Consider the following 16,931-nt stretch of genomic DNA (forward strand, 5'->3'; position numbering starts at 1 on the left):
GAACCGATTGATTTCAATGGGTTTATTCTCATTTTCGTTTTTGTGCGTGTGAAAAACAAACGCGGCATGGTCTATTTTAGTGCGCATTTGCACACCTAAGGCCCTATGGAAGTCTATACATCCGATGTCCAAGCAATTGCGCAATATGCTGGGGAAAAGAACACATCGGGAACTAATTAGACTAAATTGCCATTTTACTTGGCACACACAGAAGAATCTTCTCAATATGAAGTATGTCTCCTTTAGGGTACGGTGACGTGTAGCGGCCATCCTGCGGATTTCCCACAGAGTGCTAGCAGTGTGCAAGAGTTGTCCAGAAATCCCATCCTCACACGGCGAAAAAAATCTGAAGCGTAAATTGACCTGCTGTTATGTTTATGCAGGGTGCGAGTATGGCGTCACGGACGTCACCAATACGTTCGGCCAACGTGTAATTAATGTCCACAATGGACTAATATAGACATGTGTTATATCACCAGAATGCAAAGAACACAAAATAGCGCAAACGACTAAAAATGAGCCATAATCGTTGCGTGTAAATGCTTTTTATTCGAATGATGATTTTAAGGTGAACATAAAATCCATCGTTCAGCCGCAAAGAGATAAAGTATCTCTCAACAGACCGCACGCTGTGTTCTCAGCAGGAGTCAGGAAATTACATTGTATTCTGCCGATAGCCGCGGGAAGAACAATGTAGCTGTGTGCAATGCTGAGCTCTGCAAACAGCTCCTGGATGCCTATTTACGCACAAAAGAAGATGATAAAGTATTAATGGGCATTAGTGTCCATTAACACTTTATGTAAAAAGATTGCTAAAACTTTCAATCTTTCAATCATTTGAAAGATTATCTTTGTGTGTAAATGGGCCTTAACAGAATGGGAATAGGAACATGCTGACAAGAAGGCGCGATCATGTGGGTGGGGCCGACAATGGGATGTCAGACTAGCTCTACTTCCTGATGGCGGCTGATGCCCTGCAACACCTACAGGGTGAACGTTATACCTGCAGCATGTCGGTTTATACCGTGGATTCTCAGTGTGGATTTCACCTCTTCAAATGGTGGTGAAATCAGCGTCTAAATCTGCATGCTACTTGTGGATTTTGATGCAGATTTTCTTAGGAAGTGGCTCATCATCGCCAACGCACATCGCCTTTTATCTATGAGGCTAGTAATGATCTAGTTGGCTAAGTAGTTCGTACTGTTGCCTTGTAGTCCTGGGGTCCTGGGTTCACATCTGTCCAAGGACAACATCTGCATGGAGTTTGTAAATTCCACCTGAAACTGCATGGATTTCCTCCTTTAAAAACATTCTGATCGCTGACTTTAGATTGCGGCCCGCCATGGAGACAGCGCCCGATGTAAGTGGCAGCAGCCGGTCCGCAGTGCTGCAGAGGATGTATGGGCGGTGTACTGTAAGGGATGCAAATAAACACATTTATCCTAGATCCGGCCAAGAACGGATTCTTTTCCAGCCTATTTTGTTTAGAAAATGTTTTTGTAAATTTACCCCAGGAATTCACGTCTGTAAATCAGGGATCGTTTTGTGGATCGTTTTTCGTAATTTTTACTTGTTTTTGTGAATTATTAACGAGTTCGGAAATTTTTCTGTTGATTTCCCAAATATTGTTTTTCTTCTCCATCTTCTAGTTCCAATTTACTTTGTTATTTACCTCCGGAATTATAATCGCTGAATCTGGGATTATTTTACTTTTTGGACATTTCGTGTTTTTTTTTCCTTCTAAGTAATCCCAAATGTTTGCTGTGGATGTCTTCTTGAGGTATTTTTGGTCTACATTTTCTTATTTGGTTTAATTGACCTCCATTTTTTAAGATTGTTCTAATAATACAAGCAGTTTGTGTTTTTTATCCGCCTCCACGGTGTATAATTTCTCCGTCCTTCAGCAGATAATGGCGATTAGAGCGGCGTTCTCTGACAGTGTAATAGGCCTCAGATTTAACATAAATGTTTGCAACAGTCCAAGGTTTATTTTTGTTGAGCAGCAGACATAAAGTCTCAGCCGCAAACTACGTTTTATTTGAAAGGATTTCCCTCATGCCTGATGACTAAAAAAAATAAATAGGTTCGGAACGCCAGAAGGATCGCCGGCCGCCCGGACTACGGGTCTAAATGAATATTGATTGTCCATCTGCCATTATTATGTTAGCCTTGAACAAAACCGTAGAGACCAGTCTTCACAGGGCCGTATTGCATTGCTTGGGGGAAGGTAGAATACTCCGTCACATTACTCTAACCCCAAAAAAAGATTTTTGAGACGTCAACCAGATATGAGGTCAAATTGGAACTATGGAGGCTTGGAAATTGGGACCCCACCGACCCTAGTCATTATTGTCAGTGAGGTAAAGGCAGTACATGGACCGTTCCTCTACAATTAACTATATGGGATTCCACAATGCAAGGTGGTAATACAACCATTTGACTGCCAGCTCTTTCACCCAATCAGTGCAAGCATTAGGTTATATGGCATCTTGGGAGAAATTGCCCCCCCCCCCTCCCCATCATAAGAGAAAAATGACATATATTGCATTGATAGATAGTCTGCCTGTATTATTAGTTGTGAAGAAAGCAGCAACCCCACGCAAGGACAGCTCAGTGAAAAAAATCTATAGTAGAACTAACTTCAGTACATTTATGAAGCACAAGAACCAACCTCATAACATAAATACAGTACCATAGCCAAGCTCAATACATAAATACAGCAACAGAACCAAGTCCATAACATAAATTCAGCCCCAGGACCAAGCTCATAGCATAAATACAGCATTAGAACCAACCTTATTATATAAATATAGCCCCAGAACCAAGCTCATAATATAAATACAGTAACAGAACTAAGCAATTGTGTAGTTGGGGCGCTGATGGGCTGACAGCGCCACCACTGGACATCAAGGAGAGGGAAAAATAGCCAGGGAGAGGTGATTCATGTAGCTCCACAAGATACTGCCTCATGGAAGAAGATCATCTGGCTGGGAGGACCTAAAGTGGCGATGGCCTCCAGCCTACATGCTCCTGGTGCCCGCTCTACAAGCTGGTAGCTGATGCCATGTAAAACCACATGGATTGCAAATAGCTAAGGCCACCCATGCTACCTATACATTCAGATGTCAATTTGGTCGTTCTGGTGACCCAATGGGTTACATCTAACCTACATGAGCAAAAGGAAAAATACAAAAGTACAAATTTGGCTCCTTGTTGGAGAGGTCAGGTGAAACGAATTAGTAGGCAATGAAATAGATTCAATTTGTTAAGGAAGATCTGAAGATCTGCCCTACAAAAAGTTGACTTATCCAGTAATCCTGGGCCAAGTGTACATCTAAGTGGCTGACCCACACATGGAACCATAGTAACTCATATGACCACAGTAGTATCAGAATTCACTAGTTCAGTCCTAAAAGGGTATTCTGGTTATATCAAGTTATCCCCTATTTTTACAGGAACTATCTGGTGGGAGACTGACCGCTGGGACCCCACCAATCGGCAGAACAGGGATCGCCCCGCTCTCTCCATCCATCCCCTAATTTTTAAAACTAATTCAAATAATAAAAAGACAAACTCCCCTAATCTTGTAGGCTGTGGTCCCCTGTCCATCTTCCCTGCAGTCTCCACTCACTTCCAGGTCCAGCAGTCATGTGCCCGGATAAGAATGTGACCCCTGAGGACAGTCACGGGTCTCACTGATAGACTGCAGCGGTCATGTGCTCAGACTGGCCATGACCACTGGACTTGGCAATGAGCGGAGACCACAGGACCGGAGCAGCCGGGGACTCGAGAGGTTGTTGGAGATTATTTTTGGAGATTTGTAATACTTCTCAACTGTGTCCATGTACTGCGCCCACGACTATATGTGAAAGTGATGCCGCTGTCAGTGGACCCAGTGCTGATGTGTCGCAGATGGGGGTATGGCAACACAGGATTTAGGATACAACGCAGCAGATGGAGTAACCAGAATATTTATTGAAGAACACAAAAATAAAAGGTAACAGTAGTATGGCCATGATTACACAATTAGCCTTGTACCTGCGACTGTCTGGGCGCTATCTGTTGCTAACTAGCATAGTAATAATAGTACTCTGTTGTACAATATCAAAACTCTGCTAATAATGGTACCGCTCCACAGAAATACAGATCATGGAATATAATACACGGTTTCTTCCCAGGGGTTAACACTCCACTACTACAGTCTATTGGAGGCACGGCTTACAAGCCACATTCTCTGGTATCTCTGTTATGTAAGCTCACTGAACACCCAGTCCTTTGGGCATAGTGCCCGTCTATACAACAGGCCTAATGGTTCACTACTTTTTTTTGATGGTATGCACACTTAACATTTAGGTTAAGGCTGGCCTTACTTACAGTTCTGCCGTTCGATAATCAGCGCTCTTACTACCAAGGGTTGCCCGAGGCCAAGAACACAGCTCTACCACTGCTCGTCTTTGTCTCTGTCAGGATTCAGATAACCCACCAGGTTGGGGGAACATAGGGCACTCTTTCCTGTTGGGCTCTGGGCAGTAGACACACTCCTGTTTCTCAGCCCAGCACCCATTGTCCTCTCCAGCTGCTGCTCCCTTCTCTCTCCGATGCCCCTCTCTGCTCCCCTGAGGGTGCGCCCCAATCTTTCCACCACTTCTTTCACATACTGTAAGTCCCTGCCCTCTTCTGTTGCCCAGAAATACATTGCTCCTTTTATCTGCGAGCCTCAGCCAATCATCTAGCATCCACTGGGCATACTAAGTTCTATAGCACCAAACTTCGGTGCAAATTTTGTCGCACATGGTAATTTCGGCAAAACTTTTGGCACATCTTACTGTCCATCGCCATGCCAACATTTTAACCCTTCAAGGTAGCTCTATTGCTCTACGGATAAAGTGGCCCCGGGGCCCAATGACATGAGCCAAATGTTTTTGATAAGTAGATCTCGAAATTTCTCATGCAGAAACTTGAGAAACTTTTTACCATAACCTGTGATGACTGGAGGCCAGTCAAAAGGCCCTCACATTAGTTTGGGAGATTTTGGATGTGCATTAGAGGGCTCAAAACCACAAAAGGCTCTGATGTAAACCCTCTGCGGCCAGTGCTGCTTCACGGTTGGTGACCGTATGAGCCCCCCAGTGTTACAGTACGCCCAGGGTCTGTAAGCCTTGTATTGCCCTAATGTCAGCCCTATACTGGGTGTCTATTGGGCCCAGATCTCTGAACGTTTCAGAATGGGTGTTCTATCTGAGCGTTGTGCGATCTGTTGTGTAATCGTATCACTAGTTGGTGATGAAGAACTGCTATAATTGCAAACTTCTGTCAGACCTTCTTGTCTCCCACCTTCATTTTCTTTCGCCGAGCTCCATAATGCATTTTTTTCTATCATTTTCCCTCGTCTTCAAAGTCATGTTAAACTGTGACATATTTCTTAACGATGAGATGATTAAAGGGAGCGGAACATGGGAGGTATCCAGCAGAGTAATACAGTAAAGAGATTTTTTTTTTATTATTTTTGATTTTTGCATATCTGAGCTGAGCGACATTAATCATAGGCCAAAACTGAGAGAATGAGATCAGCGCATTCTGCATAATGAACTCATGGTGAAGCTAATAGCAGCAACTCATTAATAATGCATTCATAAATACATATGTAGCCTTACAATATCTTATGTTTCTACATGTTTGGGATAATTTTATAGAATTTCGTTATCTTGGCTGTGACTGACTGACTCCTTTACTGAAAAGAAAGGAAACCATCAGCAGAGTGGTATGCATATATTACCGCATGGTGCATGTGCACTGTTATGTGGATCTTCCTCTTCTGTATTATTTTAAATAAGTATGCAAAAAGGAGATGGGAAAGAAGTACCTCCACAGCGCCACCTATTGGAAGGTCACTTCCCTTTAAAAAAAATTTGTCTGAACGTTCAACAAGCTTCGCAACATAATTAAGGAAACCAAACCAGAGTCTTCTCCAGAAGGAAAGGAAACCCATTTGTAGACAGGCTGTTTTGGGGGGTTCGCTCCTCACCAATACAGAGCATTGTACTCGTTGGATGGATGTGAGACCTTTCATGTAGGTCTGAGGAATAACTTTTTTCCTTGTGGAGAGTGCAAAGTTGGCATTGGGAGTCTTATAAACAGTAAGTCATGCAATGTTCCCTGGGTGAAAGGTATTGAGATAGGGAATGGAAAAGTACCTCCACAGCACCAACTATTGGAAGGTGGCTTTCCTGTAAGTCAGTGTTTGACCTTTCAACAGGCATTGCAACATGACTAGCAAAAGGAACCAAACCAGAAGGAAAAGAAACCCATCTGCAGACCGGCTGTTTTGGGGTGTTTACTCCTCACCAGTACAGAGCTGGGTGCTGGTTATGGCGAACATAAGATTCCTTACAACAACTCGATGCTCTCCATAAGGAGAAAATGTATTCCCCCAGACCCACATGAAAGACCTCTCACCCAGCCAGTCAAAAACTCCAAGACAGCCCGTCTGCACATGTGTATTGTTTCCTTCTTAGCCATGTTGCAAGGCCTGTTGAGTCGTTGGGGGTTGACTTATAGGGAAGTCAACTTCCAATAAATGGCGCTGTGGAAATATTTTTGAATCGCACGATGATCAGCGGATTGCTGGGATAAACTATGACCAGTTAAACATTTTCCCTGCAGCAGGCATTCAAGTGGGTATGTAGTTTGACATTACAGCTCTTCAGACAAATGAGGTTTGGCAGAGCATCAACTCAAAGTTCTGACGTATAGAGGAAGGCATCGTGCAAGCCTCCACTGGCATGATAAGGTACAGAGACAGGGGCTGTCATCATGAGACAACACCTTTAACAGGTGTGGAAGAAAACAAAGGAACTATTGGAGTACCAAGAAGGGAAAGCCAGTGTATACTTGTGCTGTATGTATACTGAATGACCGGGTGACTAAAGCCAGCAATCTACTGCCACCAATGGTTGGCTCTGGTTGTAAGGTCCTGTCTCAGTTACATTACGAAGAGCAGCTCTGGAGCACAAACAAAAGCTCCAGTAATTTTACTGTATAGTCTAAGAGAAAGCAGCTTTCCTGAGCTGACATAAAGCTCTATCCTGTGGGCCGAGATGGGTTTTTTCCCTTTTAATCAAGCATTGTCAGGCATTTGAGTTGTTTTTTTTTTTTCAATCAAGTTGTGAAAAAGTCTATCCTGCTGCAGTATTTCCTTGTTCTGTATGTTTCCAGAAAAGTTCAGTGACAACTAGTGTTGCTCGTCATGATCGGCCAAGCGATAACATCAGGCTTATTTTTGAAAAATTGGATTGGGTCATTCCGAGCCAATTGTTAGCAAAAATCACCAGAAAACTGTTTTACAATAAAAGAGAGGGGCGGTTGTGTGGTCAGCGCTGGAGTCCTAGGTTTAAATCTTATCAAGGACAACATCTGCATGGACTGTGAAAAACTCCATCCAGATGTTGCCTTTGGCCCGATTTGAACGTACAATTCCCACACTGCTAACAAGTGACCCACCACACCTGCCTGTTCTGCTCCCGGGGAGGAGAAGAACAACGAGAATAAACACATGGAGAACATACAAATACCATCCAGATGTTCCCCTTAGTCAGATTTGAACGTAGAACTCCAGCTCGGCAAGGTAGCAGCCCTCACAACTGAGCCACCATGCTTGGTCTTCCTTCTCTGGAGGAGGAGAACCACAAACATACAAGGTCCATGCAGATGTTGTGCTTGAGTGAATTTGAACCTAGGACCCCAACACTGCAGAGCAACAGTACTAATGACTGAGCCACAACATTTATTCTTCCTTCTTCCTCTTTCTTCTTCCTCCTCCTCCAGAGGAGAAGAAGAATGTGAAGGAGAAGAAGAACTATAAGAAGAAGGAGGAGGATGAAAAAGGCAAGAAGAAGATGAAGGAGAATAAAAAGACTTTATTCTCATTCTTCTTTTTCTCCTTCTCCAGTGAAGATGAACCAGGAGGAGAACGCAGGAAGAAGCTTTGTGGCTCAGTGGCCATCACTATTGCCTTGTAGTACTGGGGTTCTAGGTTCACGGCTGATTATGGACAATATCTGCATGGATTTTCTATGTTCTCTTTGTGTATATTATTGCAGTAAAATTCATCCTGGGGGCCTAAACCAGGGGCGTAACTATAGAGGATGCAGGGGATACAGTTGCACCCGGGCCCAGGAGCCTTAGGGGGCCCATAAGGCCTCTCTTCTCCATATACGGAACCCAGTACTATGAGTAAAGCTTTATAGTTGGGGGCCTTGTTACAAGTTTTGCATCGGGGCCCAGGAGCTTCAAGTTACACCTCTGAGGCCAACGTTACAGCTACATGCAAATATTACCTGATCTTCATCCACAAATTCTCCGTGTACTCCAATAGATAGCTGTCTGCGCTTGTGTATGGCCCTGTGATGCACATGGAGAATGCTGCAGGCAGGAATTGGTAGACTACCTTTTACCTAATATGTGCAGATGCTGTGAACCGCTCATGAGGGGATTAGGACTGGAGGTCCACCTTGTCTCAAGGTCCTACGGCAAGTTTACCTGTTCTCCTGTAGGCCAGTCCAAGCCTGGTGCTCTGCATATGGACAACCGGCACGTGCAGGAACTTCCATATAGATTATTATACCAGTAAACATTATTTTACTTACTAACACTTAGGAGATTATTAGGCAGACGGGGGGCAAGAATGGAAATACAAAACAGGTATATTAGTATTCACAAATGGAATAAAATTATAGATATGTAAGAAATCAGGGATTGGAATTGACTAATCCCTCATTATCCGCACACAGAACAAAAAAGAAAAACAGTAAAAGCGTTTTAGGTGTAATGTCATTATTATACACCTAAATTCGATAAGTAGTTGGAAAGGAAACATTCCCTCCTATCTTCTTCCAGGCTTCTAAATTGCTGTAAGTATTTGAACCTTGCGCACATTAGGCATTTAAGTGGTAGCGTGACATTTCGTGGAGGAAGGGGTCTGACGAGTGGGAGCGCACCACAGGCACGTCTGGCAATTATAGCGAGGCCTCCTGAGGTTCCCGTAGGCCACGACCCGGCTTTTTACATTTTTTATTGCAATTATACTTGTAAATAGGAAGAAGAGGTTGACTGTGTTTCTCAGAGAGGGGCTGTTGCCGGTGACGCGGGGTTGGAGGTTGGCTCAATTTTCGTGAATATATTACCCTCGTTATGATTAGGGAATTATTCGATGTTTTTGATTCTTTTTGTACAAAGTGTTGTTCAGATCCGGTCTACTTCTTAGAGTCCTTTTATACCGCCCAATTCTAGCTAGTTGTAATGAGCGGTAGACAAATAGAAGGATGATCAGTAACCGTTGGGTAGTTTAACAGGCAGATAACTGCAAGTTTGGGGATAAAGGATCATTACTATGATTGTTGGTCCCCAGACAGATTGCATGCATTGGGAGCACATCCCTTATTTGCATAGGAGGATGTGCTGCTGACCAGTGAGCATGGTTATGCCCTCATGAAAGATCCAACCAGCTGATGAACAGTCACATCCCAATAATGCGCCCCTCTCAGACGGGGTGACATCTCTTCTCTGCGTCGTAGAGGCGTCTAGTGGCCAACGGGCTCTACACAGGCGGAAAAAGATGGCACTACACACAAGGAGCTTCCAGGAGCCCTTTATAGGCCAAGGGGGAAACCACTTTGAGAGCCTCATCTAATCACACCACAACTCTTATCATTTACATATCTGCCTGAGATGAAGCCGCATGCCGGGTTCTGCACCAAAAGGACAACTTCTTCTAGGTGCTTGATTTATTTATTTTTTTTACAAACAGTGCAGTACAGACATAGATGTCACTATTCTACCCGTTAAAAGGGGTTGCCATATGACGAAAACTATTGTCCATATACCCTATCAGAATATATCATGTAGCCTAGCTCAGGTCCCACCTAAAAGAGCCAGAACAGAAAGCCTCTTTGTAAGAGCAGCTCATGTTCTGGTATTCTCATGCCATGAACATGCTACATATATGACCAAAGGAAAAATTTTGGAAGTCCAAAATCAGCTGTTTGCTGACAGTGCCTTGGAGATGAGCTGATGGATACAAAGGGTTAAGACTAGAGATGAGCGAACACCAAAATGTTCGGGTGTTCGTTATTCGTAACGAACTTCCCGTGATGCTCGAGGGTTCGTTTCGAACAACGAACCCCATTGAAGTCAATGGGCGACCGGAACATTTTTGTATTTCGCCGATGCTCGCTAAGGTTTTCATGTGTGAAAATCTGGGCAATTCAGGAAAGTGATGGGAATGACACAGTGACGGATAGGGCAGGCGAGGGGCTACATGGTGGGCTGCATCTCAAGTTCACAGGTCCCACTATTAAGCCACAATAGCGGCAAGAGTGCCCCCCCCCCCACTGTCAGCATAAAGATCGTCCTCCTCTGGCACAGCTGTAACAGCTGTAGCAGAGAAGAACGATGTTTGCCCATTGAATTCAATGGAGCGGCAATACAGCATGTTCCACTGAATGCAATGGGCTGCCGGCGATCGCAGGATGAATGGTCGGAAAGGGGTTAAATATATAACCCCTTTCCTGCAATTCATCCAGAAATGTGTTACACTAAAAATATATACCGGCGTATAAGGCGACCGGGCGTATAAGACGACCCCCCAACTGTCACCTTATACGCCGGTAATACAGTGGAGCAAAGAATAAAAAGCATTACTTACGTTTTTAGATGATCTGCGGCGCTCCTGCAGGCTGTCACTCCCTCCTGGTCCACGGCAGACAAGCTTTCTCCACGAAAGACTTTAAATCCCTGCCTCCAGAAGCACATGTGCCTTCAGCCAATCACAGCCAATGACAATGATGTCATTGAATGGCTGTGATAGGCTGTGTTTCTGGAGGCGGGGATTTCAAGCCTTGAAATCCCCGCCTCCAGAAACACAGCCAATCACAGCCATTCAATGACATCATTGTCATTGGCTGTGATTGGCTGAAGGCACATGTGCTTCTGGAGGCAGGGATTTAAAGTCTTTCGTGGAGAAAGCTTGTCTGCCGTGGACCAGGAGGGAGTGACAGCCTGCAGGAGCGCTGCAGATCATCTAAAAACGTAAGTAATGCTTTTTATTCTTTGCTCCACTGTATTACCGGCGTATAAGGTGACAGTTGGGGGGTCGTCTTATACGCCCGGTCGCCTTATACGCCGGTATATATTTTTAGTGTAACACATTTCTGGATGAATTGCAGGAAAGGGGTTATATATTTAACCCCTTTCCGACCATTCATCCTGCGATCGCCGGCAGCCCATTGCATTCAGTGGAACATGCTGTATTGCCGCTCCATTGAATTCAATGGGCAAACATCGTTCTTCTCTGCTACAGCTGTTACAGCTGTGCCAGAGAAGAAGGATTTGTCTTCTATATGTTCTCAATGGGGTCAGCGCTGCTGCCGCTGGCCCCATTGAGCGCATATAGAATGCATCCATAGCGAGCAGCGGGAGGGGCAGATTTCAATACTCGGGTGACACCTTATCTCCCCAGCCACTCACAGCAGGGGGGTGGTATAGGGCTTAAACGTTGCAGGGGGAAGTTGTAATGCCTTCCCTGTCTTTATATTGGCCAAAAAAAAGCGCTAACGTCTCAGGGAAGAAAGTTTAATTTACCAGAACACCGCATGGTGTTCGTTACGAATAACGAACATCCCGAACACCCTAATATTCGCACGAATATCAAGCTCGGACGAACGCGTTCGCTCATCTCTAGTTAAGACCATGAGATAACCAGTTAATATGTAGCTAATGTTGTATATGGTATTTTAAATCTAGCCAAGGTCTCCATAACAATGCTGTACGTAAAAGAAATCCAATTGATCCCATTTTTTTTAAGACCTGTAATACTATATATTCCCTGTGGGGGAGCTGCAGGATAACTTAACACTTGATTCCATATTGCCCTACAGATTACTGTACACTCAAGGGTTAGAAGTCCCAACACCAAGATATTCTGCAATCAGCTTATCATCAGGGGATCCTTTTAATAAAAAGTAATCATGGACAGTGCAGAACCACTTCAAGTTGTCAACATAGGGAGTGACATTTTGCCCTAATGCAACACTTCAGCTAAGACCTAGTATGTCAATAAACAGCAAGTATCTCAAAAGAAAGTTGGTAAATCTACTGTCCGTGTATCGCCAGGAAGAGATCTAAAAACCAAAAGATATCTCAATGACCATTAGTGCTACTAGTAACACTCTAGGTGGGCTTCCCTTTAAAACTAGCTCCGCTGCGGTCCAGGCTTGTTGTCAGGAATTGAAATATGGTCCACTTAAAGGCGAATGCTGAGTGGTATGTCCTGGTCTCAAATGTGGAAATCACCTACCAGCTATATTTTTTGCCAGGGCCATCCACCAAATTTAATATGGCCTGGCTTGTATTTCAGGAGCCTCTGTATTCCTATAGTTTGTTGCAAGCAGAAGCAAAAAAAAACATGTTTTTCTGACACATAACAGGTAATTTGGCCAGCGATACAGAGATCACCCACGGCAGTAAATGTCGCTTTCTAGTGCGCGCTCAGCGGCGAGCGGTGTATTTTTAGCCCAAAAGTGGAAAAAAACCTTGGCCAAATCATATTCACCACATGTTCTAGAGAGAAAGATTGTCTGTGAGGAGCGGGGACTTGATTTGTTTTGTGCAGCTGTAGCAGGCTCTCTAGCTTGTTGTGTAATGCAGCATCCAGCAAAATGTCTGCATCTGGCTCACACATTCCTGATCCCGCCGGCACCTGCTGGCTCACAACGGACCGAGCACAACGCTGGCGATGCAAGCCCCTTGTGCTGATATTCCCTGCTAGTGACACGGTCCTCAAGATAAAGAACAATTCCATTTCCTAAACACATAGTAAATATAGATCTTAGTTCCTTTTTTATAGTCATCGTCCCTCAGAATAGAGAAGAGATATAATATCTAATCATCTTTTTTGTACTCATTATCATTATTATAATAATACTCCCAGTGGAAAAGTATATAACTACTATAATACTGCCCCCTATGTACAAGAATACAACTGCTATAATACTGCCTCCTATGTACAAGAATATAACTACTATAATACTGCCCCCTATGTACAAGACTATAACTACTATAATACTGCCCCCTATGTACAAGAATACAACTGCTATAATACTGCCTCCTATGTACAAGAATATAACTACTATAATACTGCCCCCTATGTACAAGAATATAACTACTATAATACTGCCCCCTATGTACAAGAATATAGCAGGTATAATACTGCCCCCTATGTACAAGAATAAAACTACTATAATACTGCCCCCCTATGTACAAGAATATAACTACTATAATACTGCCCCCTATGTACAAGAATATAACTACTATAATACTGCTCCACATGTACAAGAATATAACTACTATAATACTGCCCCCTATGTACAAGAATACAACTGCTATAATACTGCCCCCTATGTACAAGAATATAACTACTATAATACTGCCCCTATGTACAAGAATATAACTACTATAATACTGCCCCTATGTACAAGAATATAACTACTATAATACTGTCCCCTATGTACAAGAATATAACTACTATAATACTGCCTCCTATGTACAAGAATATAACTACTATAATACTGCCCCCTATGTACAAGAATATAACTGCTATAATACTGCCCCCTATGTACAAGAATATAACTACTATAATACTGCCTCCTATGTACAAGAATATAACTACTATAATACTGCCCCCTATGTACAAGAATATAACTACTATAATACTGCCCCCTATGTACAAGAATATAACTGCTATAATACTGCCCCCTATGTACAAGAATATAACTACTATAATACTGCCTCCTATGTACAAAAATATAACTACTATAATACTGCCCCCTATGTACAAGAATATAACTACTATAATACTGCCCCCTATGTACAAGAATATAACTACTATAATACTGCCCCCTATGTACAAATATATAACTACTATAATACTGCCCCCTATGTACAAGAATATAACTACTATAATACTGCCCCCTATGTACAAGAATATAACTACTATAATACTGCCCCCCTATGTACAAGAATATAACTACTATAATACTGCACCTCTATATATATTGGCCATTATAAAGGCTCATCTATACTGTGGAGGATACATGTATGAATGCTGTGTCCATAATCTCTGACAACATATGCTGACTGTTCTCCGCTCTGCTCTTTTAGGACATGTGATCTCTCCCCCTTCTGGCTGTATTGTAATCCACTTCTGCATAAATGTCTCTTCAATGTAGTTTTGATTTTATGTGTTCAGGAGCAGATGGCAGGGATCCTGCAGACGGGAGAAATCCAGTTTTCATTTCCAAGCATTAAATCAGATTTTTTAGTCTTGAAACAGAAAGAAGTGTTTTACTAGAAAAGAATCAGACTCGCAAGTTACAAAGTTACATGTTATGTTGTGTTGTTATTATTTTTGTGTACACTGGTTTCTTAAATAATTGCATTTCTGGAGCTTTTATACAAGTTTAGTGTATATGAACTGTGGTGTTAGTATATATGTCGCCTCCCCTGTGTATACTGCTCAGGATTGATGATCTGCAGAGTGACTGATGGCTTTCCTATTAGATCCTGTAATATATGCTTCAAATATGTTGTTCACCTTTGTCAATCAAAACTGTTCCGAATCCAATTTCAGTCATTCATTCCGAATCCATGGATGTTCATCTGAAGTTGACGCCCTTATGTAGCTGGATCAGTCCACATTGGAAAGACGTATTAATGGTAGTTTGTAGCTATTCAGCTAAAAAGATCATTTGTGATGCATGTATGTTAGGGGGAGAAGGTTTGTGTTACATGTGTTGCTGGGATCTATAGTTCTAAGCTTCCTAGCTGCACAGCCCTCACAGGGTTAATTGATTGAACTGGCTGGGTGTGGTACTTCCTGCTAGCCAATCTCCTGGGTCTGTGCTCACATATAAACCCAGCTCCTGCTCAGTCTCTGTCTGGTGTTCAGGGTGAGCAGTCACGAATCCTTGTCTGTTGAAGTTTGCTGAGATTTGTGCCCTCTGCTGTTCATGTTCACTTAAATTCTGTCAGTTTTGTGTAAGCTTGCTGTGTGACCTGCTATCTGTGACCTGTCCTGTTGCAGCGTTCTGTATGAACTCTGTCCGGTTCTGCTGGACTCCTGGTTAGTGTAGGGACTAGCAGTATAACCAGGAGCCATGAAGTGGCCTGCTTCACGTTTTGTACAAAATGTAAACTAATGCCTGATATTTATATTCAGCTTATCATCTGTTACTACTGGTTCATTTTGGCTGCTGTATGCTCTGTGTGTCCTGTTCAGTCCCTGGCATGTGAATGCATCCTGTTCTGGTGCGTGGCTCCTAGCAACAGCTAGGGCCCAGATCCGAAGACCGCTGGGCTGCCCTTATTGGGGCAATGTCCCCGCTCAGGTAGGGCACTGTCATCCCCCGGTAGCACCGGGTCAGTTTGCCAGAAACCAGTGTCCATAGCCAGTCCACTTTGGTCGTGATCGTGATAGTCTGGCTCATGATAATTTCCAAAAATGTTGGATAAGTTTGACGTTAAGGCTCTTGGCAGAGTTCTTCACACCAAACTCATCACCACATGTAAACTATCCTTCCAAAAGTACTTGGAGTAAGGATTAAAAGCTGTATTTATTTCCATACGATAATACTTTGTGGAGCTCCTTTGGCCCTAATGACATTGGATATGTCATTAGATGTTGGTAGAACATGGCATATGTTCTGCCAACATCTGATACACTTCAGCTGGTATTTCCCTTCTCACGCTACTCCATCTTCATATCAGATGGTTGTACCTGGGTGTGAAGAATGCCTGGGAAATGCCATTTGTCTAAGTGCTTTGCTAACAGGTAAGTACGGTGGAGGTTCTGTTATGGTCTGGGGATGTGTTACGTGGCATGGTCTCAGTCCATTAATTTTACTGACAAGAATCGTGAACACGGAGGTGACCTTTACATACTAGACAATAATGTGCTGCCGACAATGTAGTAATACTCTGGGAATGGTCGGCCATACTTCCAACAAGACAGCATGGCTTGTCACACATCCAACGCTGTTTTACCTTGGTCTGAGGATATGGATATTCCGCTATTGGACTTACTACGCAGAGTCCCGACGTGAACACTACTGAACATCTTTGGGATGAACTAAAACGTTGGGTCAGGAAATATGAACAGCGAGCGTCCATCTTCGGGAGGGCACTTGCCAGACATTTTCAGGCTGAATTGAGGGAAATACCAGCTGAAGTGTATAAGACATATACACTTCATAGTAGAAAGTATGCCACGGAGAATATCTGATGGTATTAGAGCCAAACGAGCCCCACTAAGTATTACCATATGGAAATAAATACTACTTTAGATTTTTGCGCTGGGGTCCATTTACTTTTGGTAGGACAGTATATTTTTGGACTTCACTTTGTGCACAGAAGAACAGTCATGCTGGAACAGGAAGGATCATTTCCCAAACCATTACCACAACGTTGTAAGCGGCAATTGTGTACAATGTCTTTGTAAGTAAACTGCAAGATTTATATCATTTTCATTGGAAATAAGGGACAAACATGAAAACAACCCCAGACCATCACCCTCCTCTACCACATTTTACTATAGGTACTATGCATTCCAGTAGGTAGTGCTCTCCGGACATCCATCAAACAATGAGGCCTCATGTCCATGGGCGGATCAGATTCCCCATGTGGATTTCCGCTATGTGGACACCATTTATGGGAGATCGTGGATGTAATGGTTTTTCTGCGCGGATGTACACGGATGCACTGCGGATCATCCGCGCAAAAAAAAAATCTGCAACCCAACCTCCCAGCATTTTCCCCACCTCCCTAATTGATTTTTACCTTCAAACCTGCAGCGCATCCGCAGATGTAGTTGCGGATGCACT

General features: G+C 43.3%; 1 protein-coding gene across 1 annotated transcript in view; it reads left to right on the forward strand.

The window, feature by feature from the left end:
- Positions 1–8,018, forward strand: part of LOC136607062 (teneurin-4-like) — a 175,796-nt gene extending 167,778 nt beyond the window's left edge. The window contains exon 4 of the mRNA XM_066589022.1: positions 7,825–8,018. Coding sequence (XP_066445119.1) covers positions 7,825–8,018 — 194 coding nt within the window. The remainder of the gene's footprint in view (positions 1–7,824) is intronic.
- Positions 8,019–16,931: the final 8,913 nt, after the last annotated feature.

This window comes from Eleutherodactylus coqui, chromosome 1 (genome assembly GCF_035609145.1).
Source record: "Eleutherodactylus coqui strain aEleCoq1 chromosome 1, aEleCoq1.hap1, whole genome shotgun sequence".
NCBI classification, from domain to species: domain Eukaryota; kingdom Metazoa; phylum Chordata; class Amphibia; order Anura; family Eleutherodactylidae; genus Eleutherodactylus; species Eleutherodactylus coqui.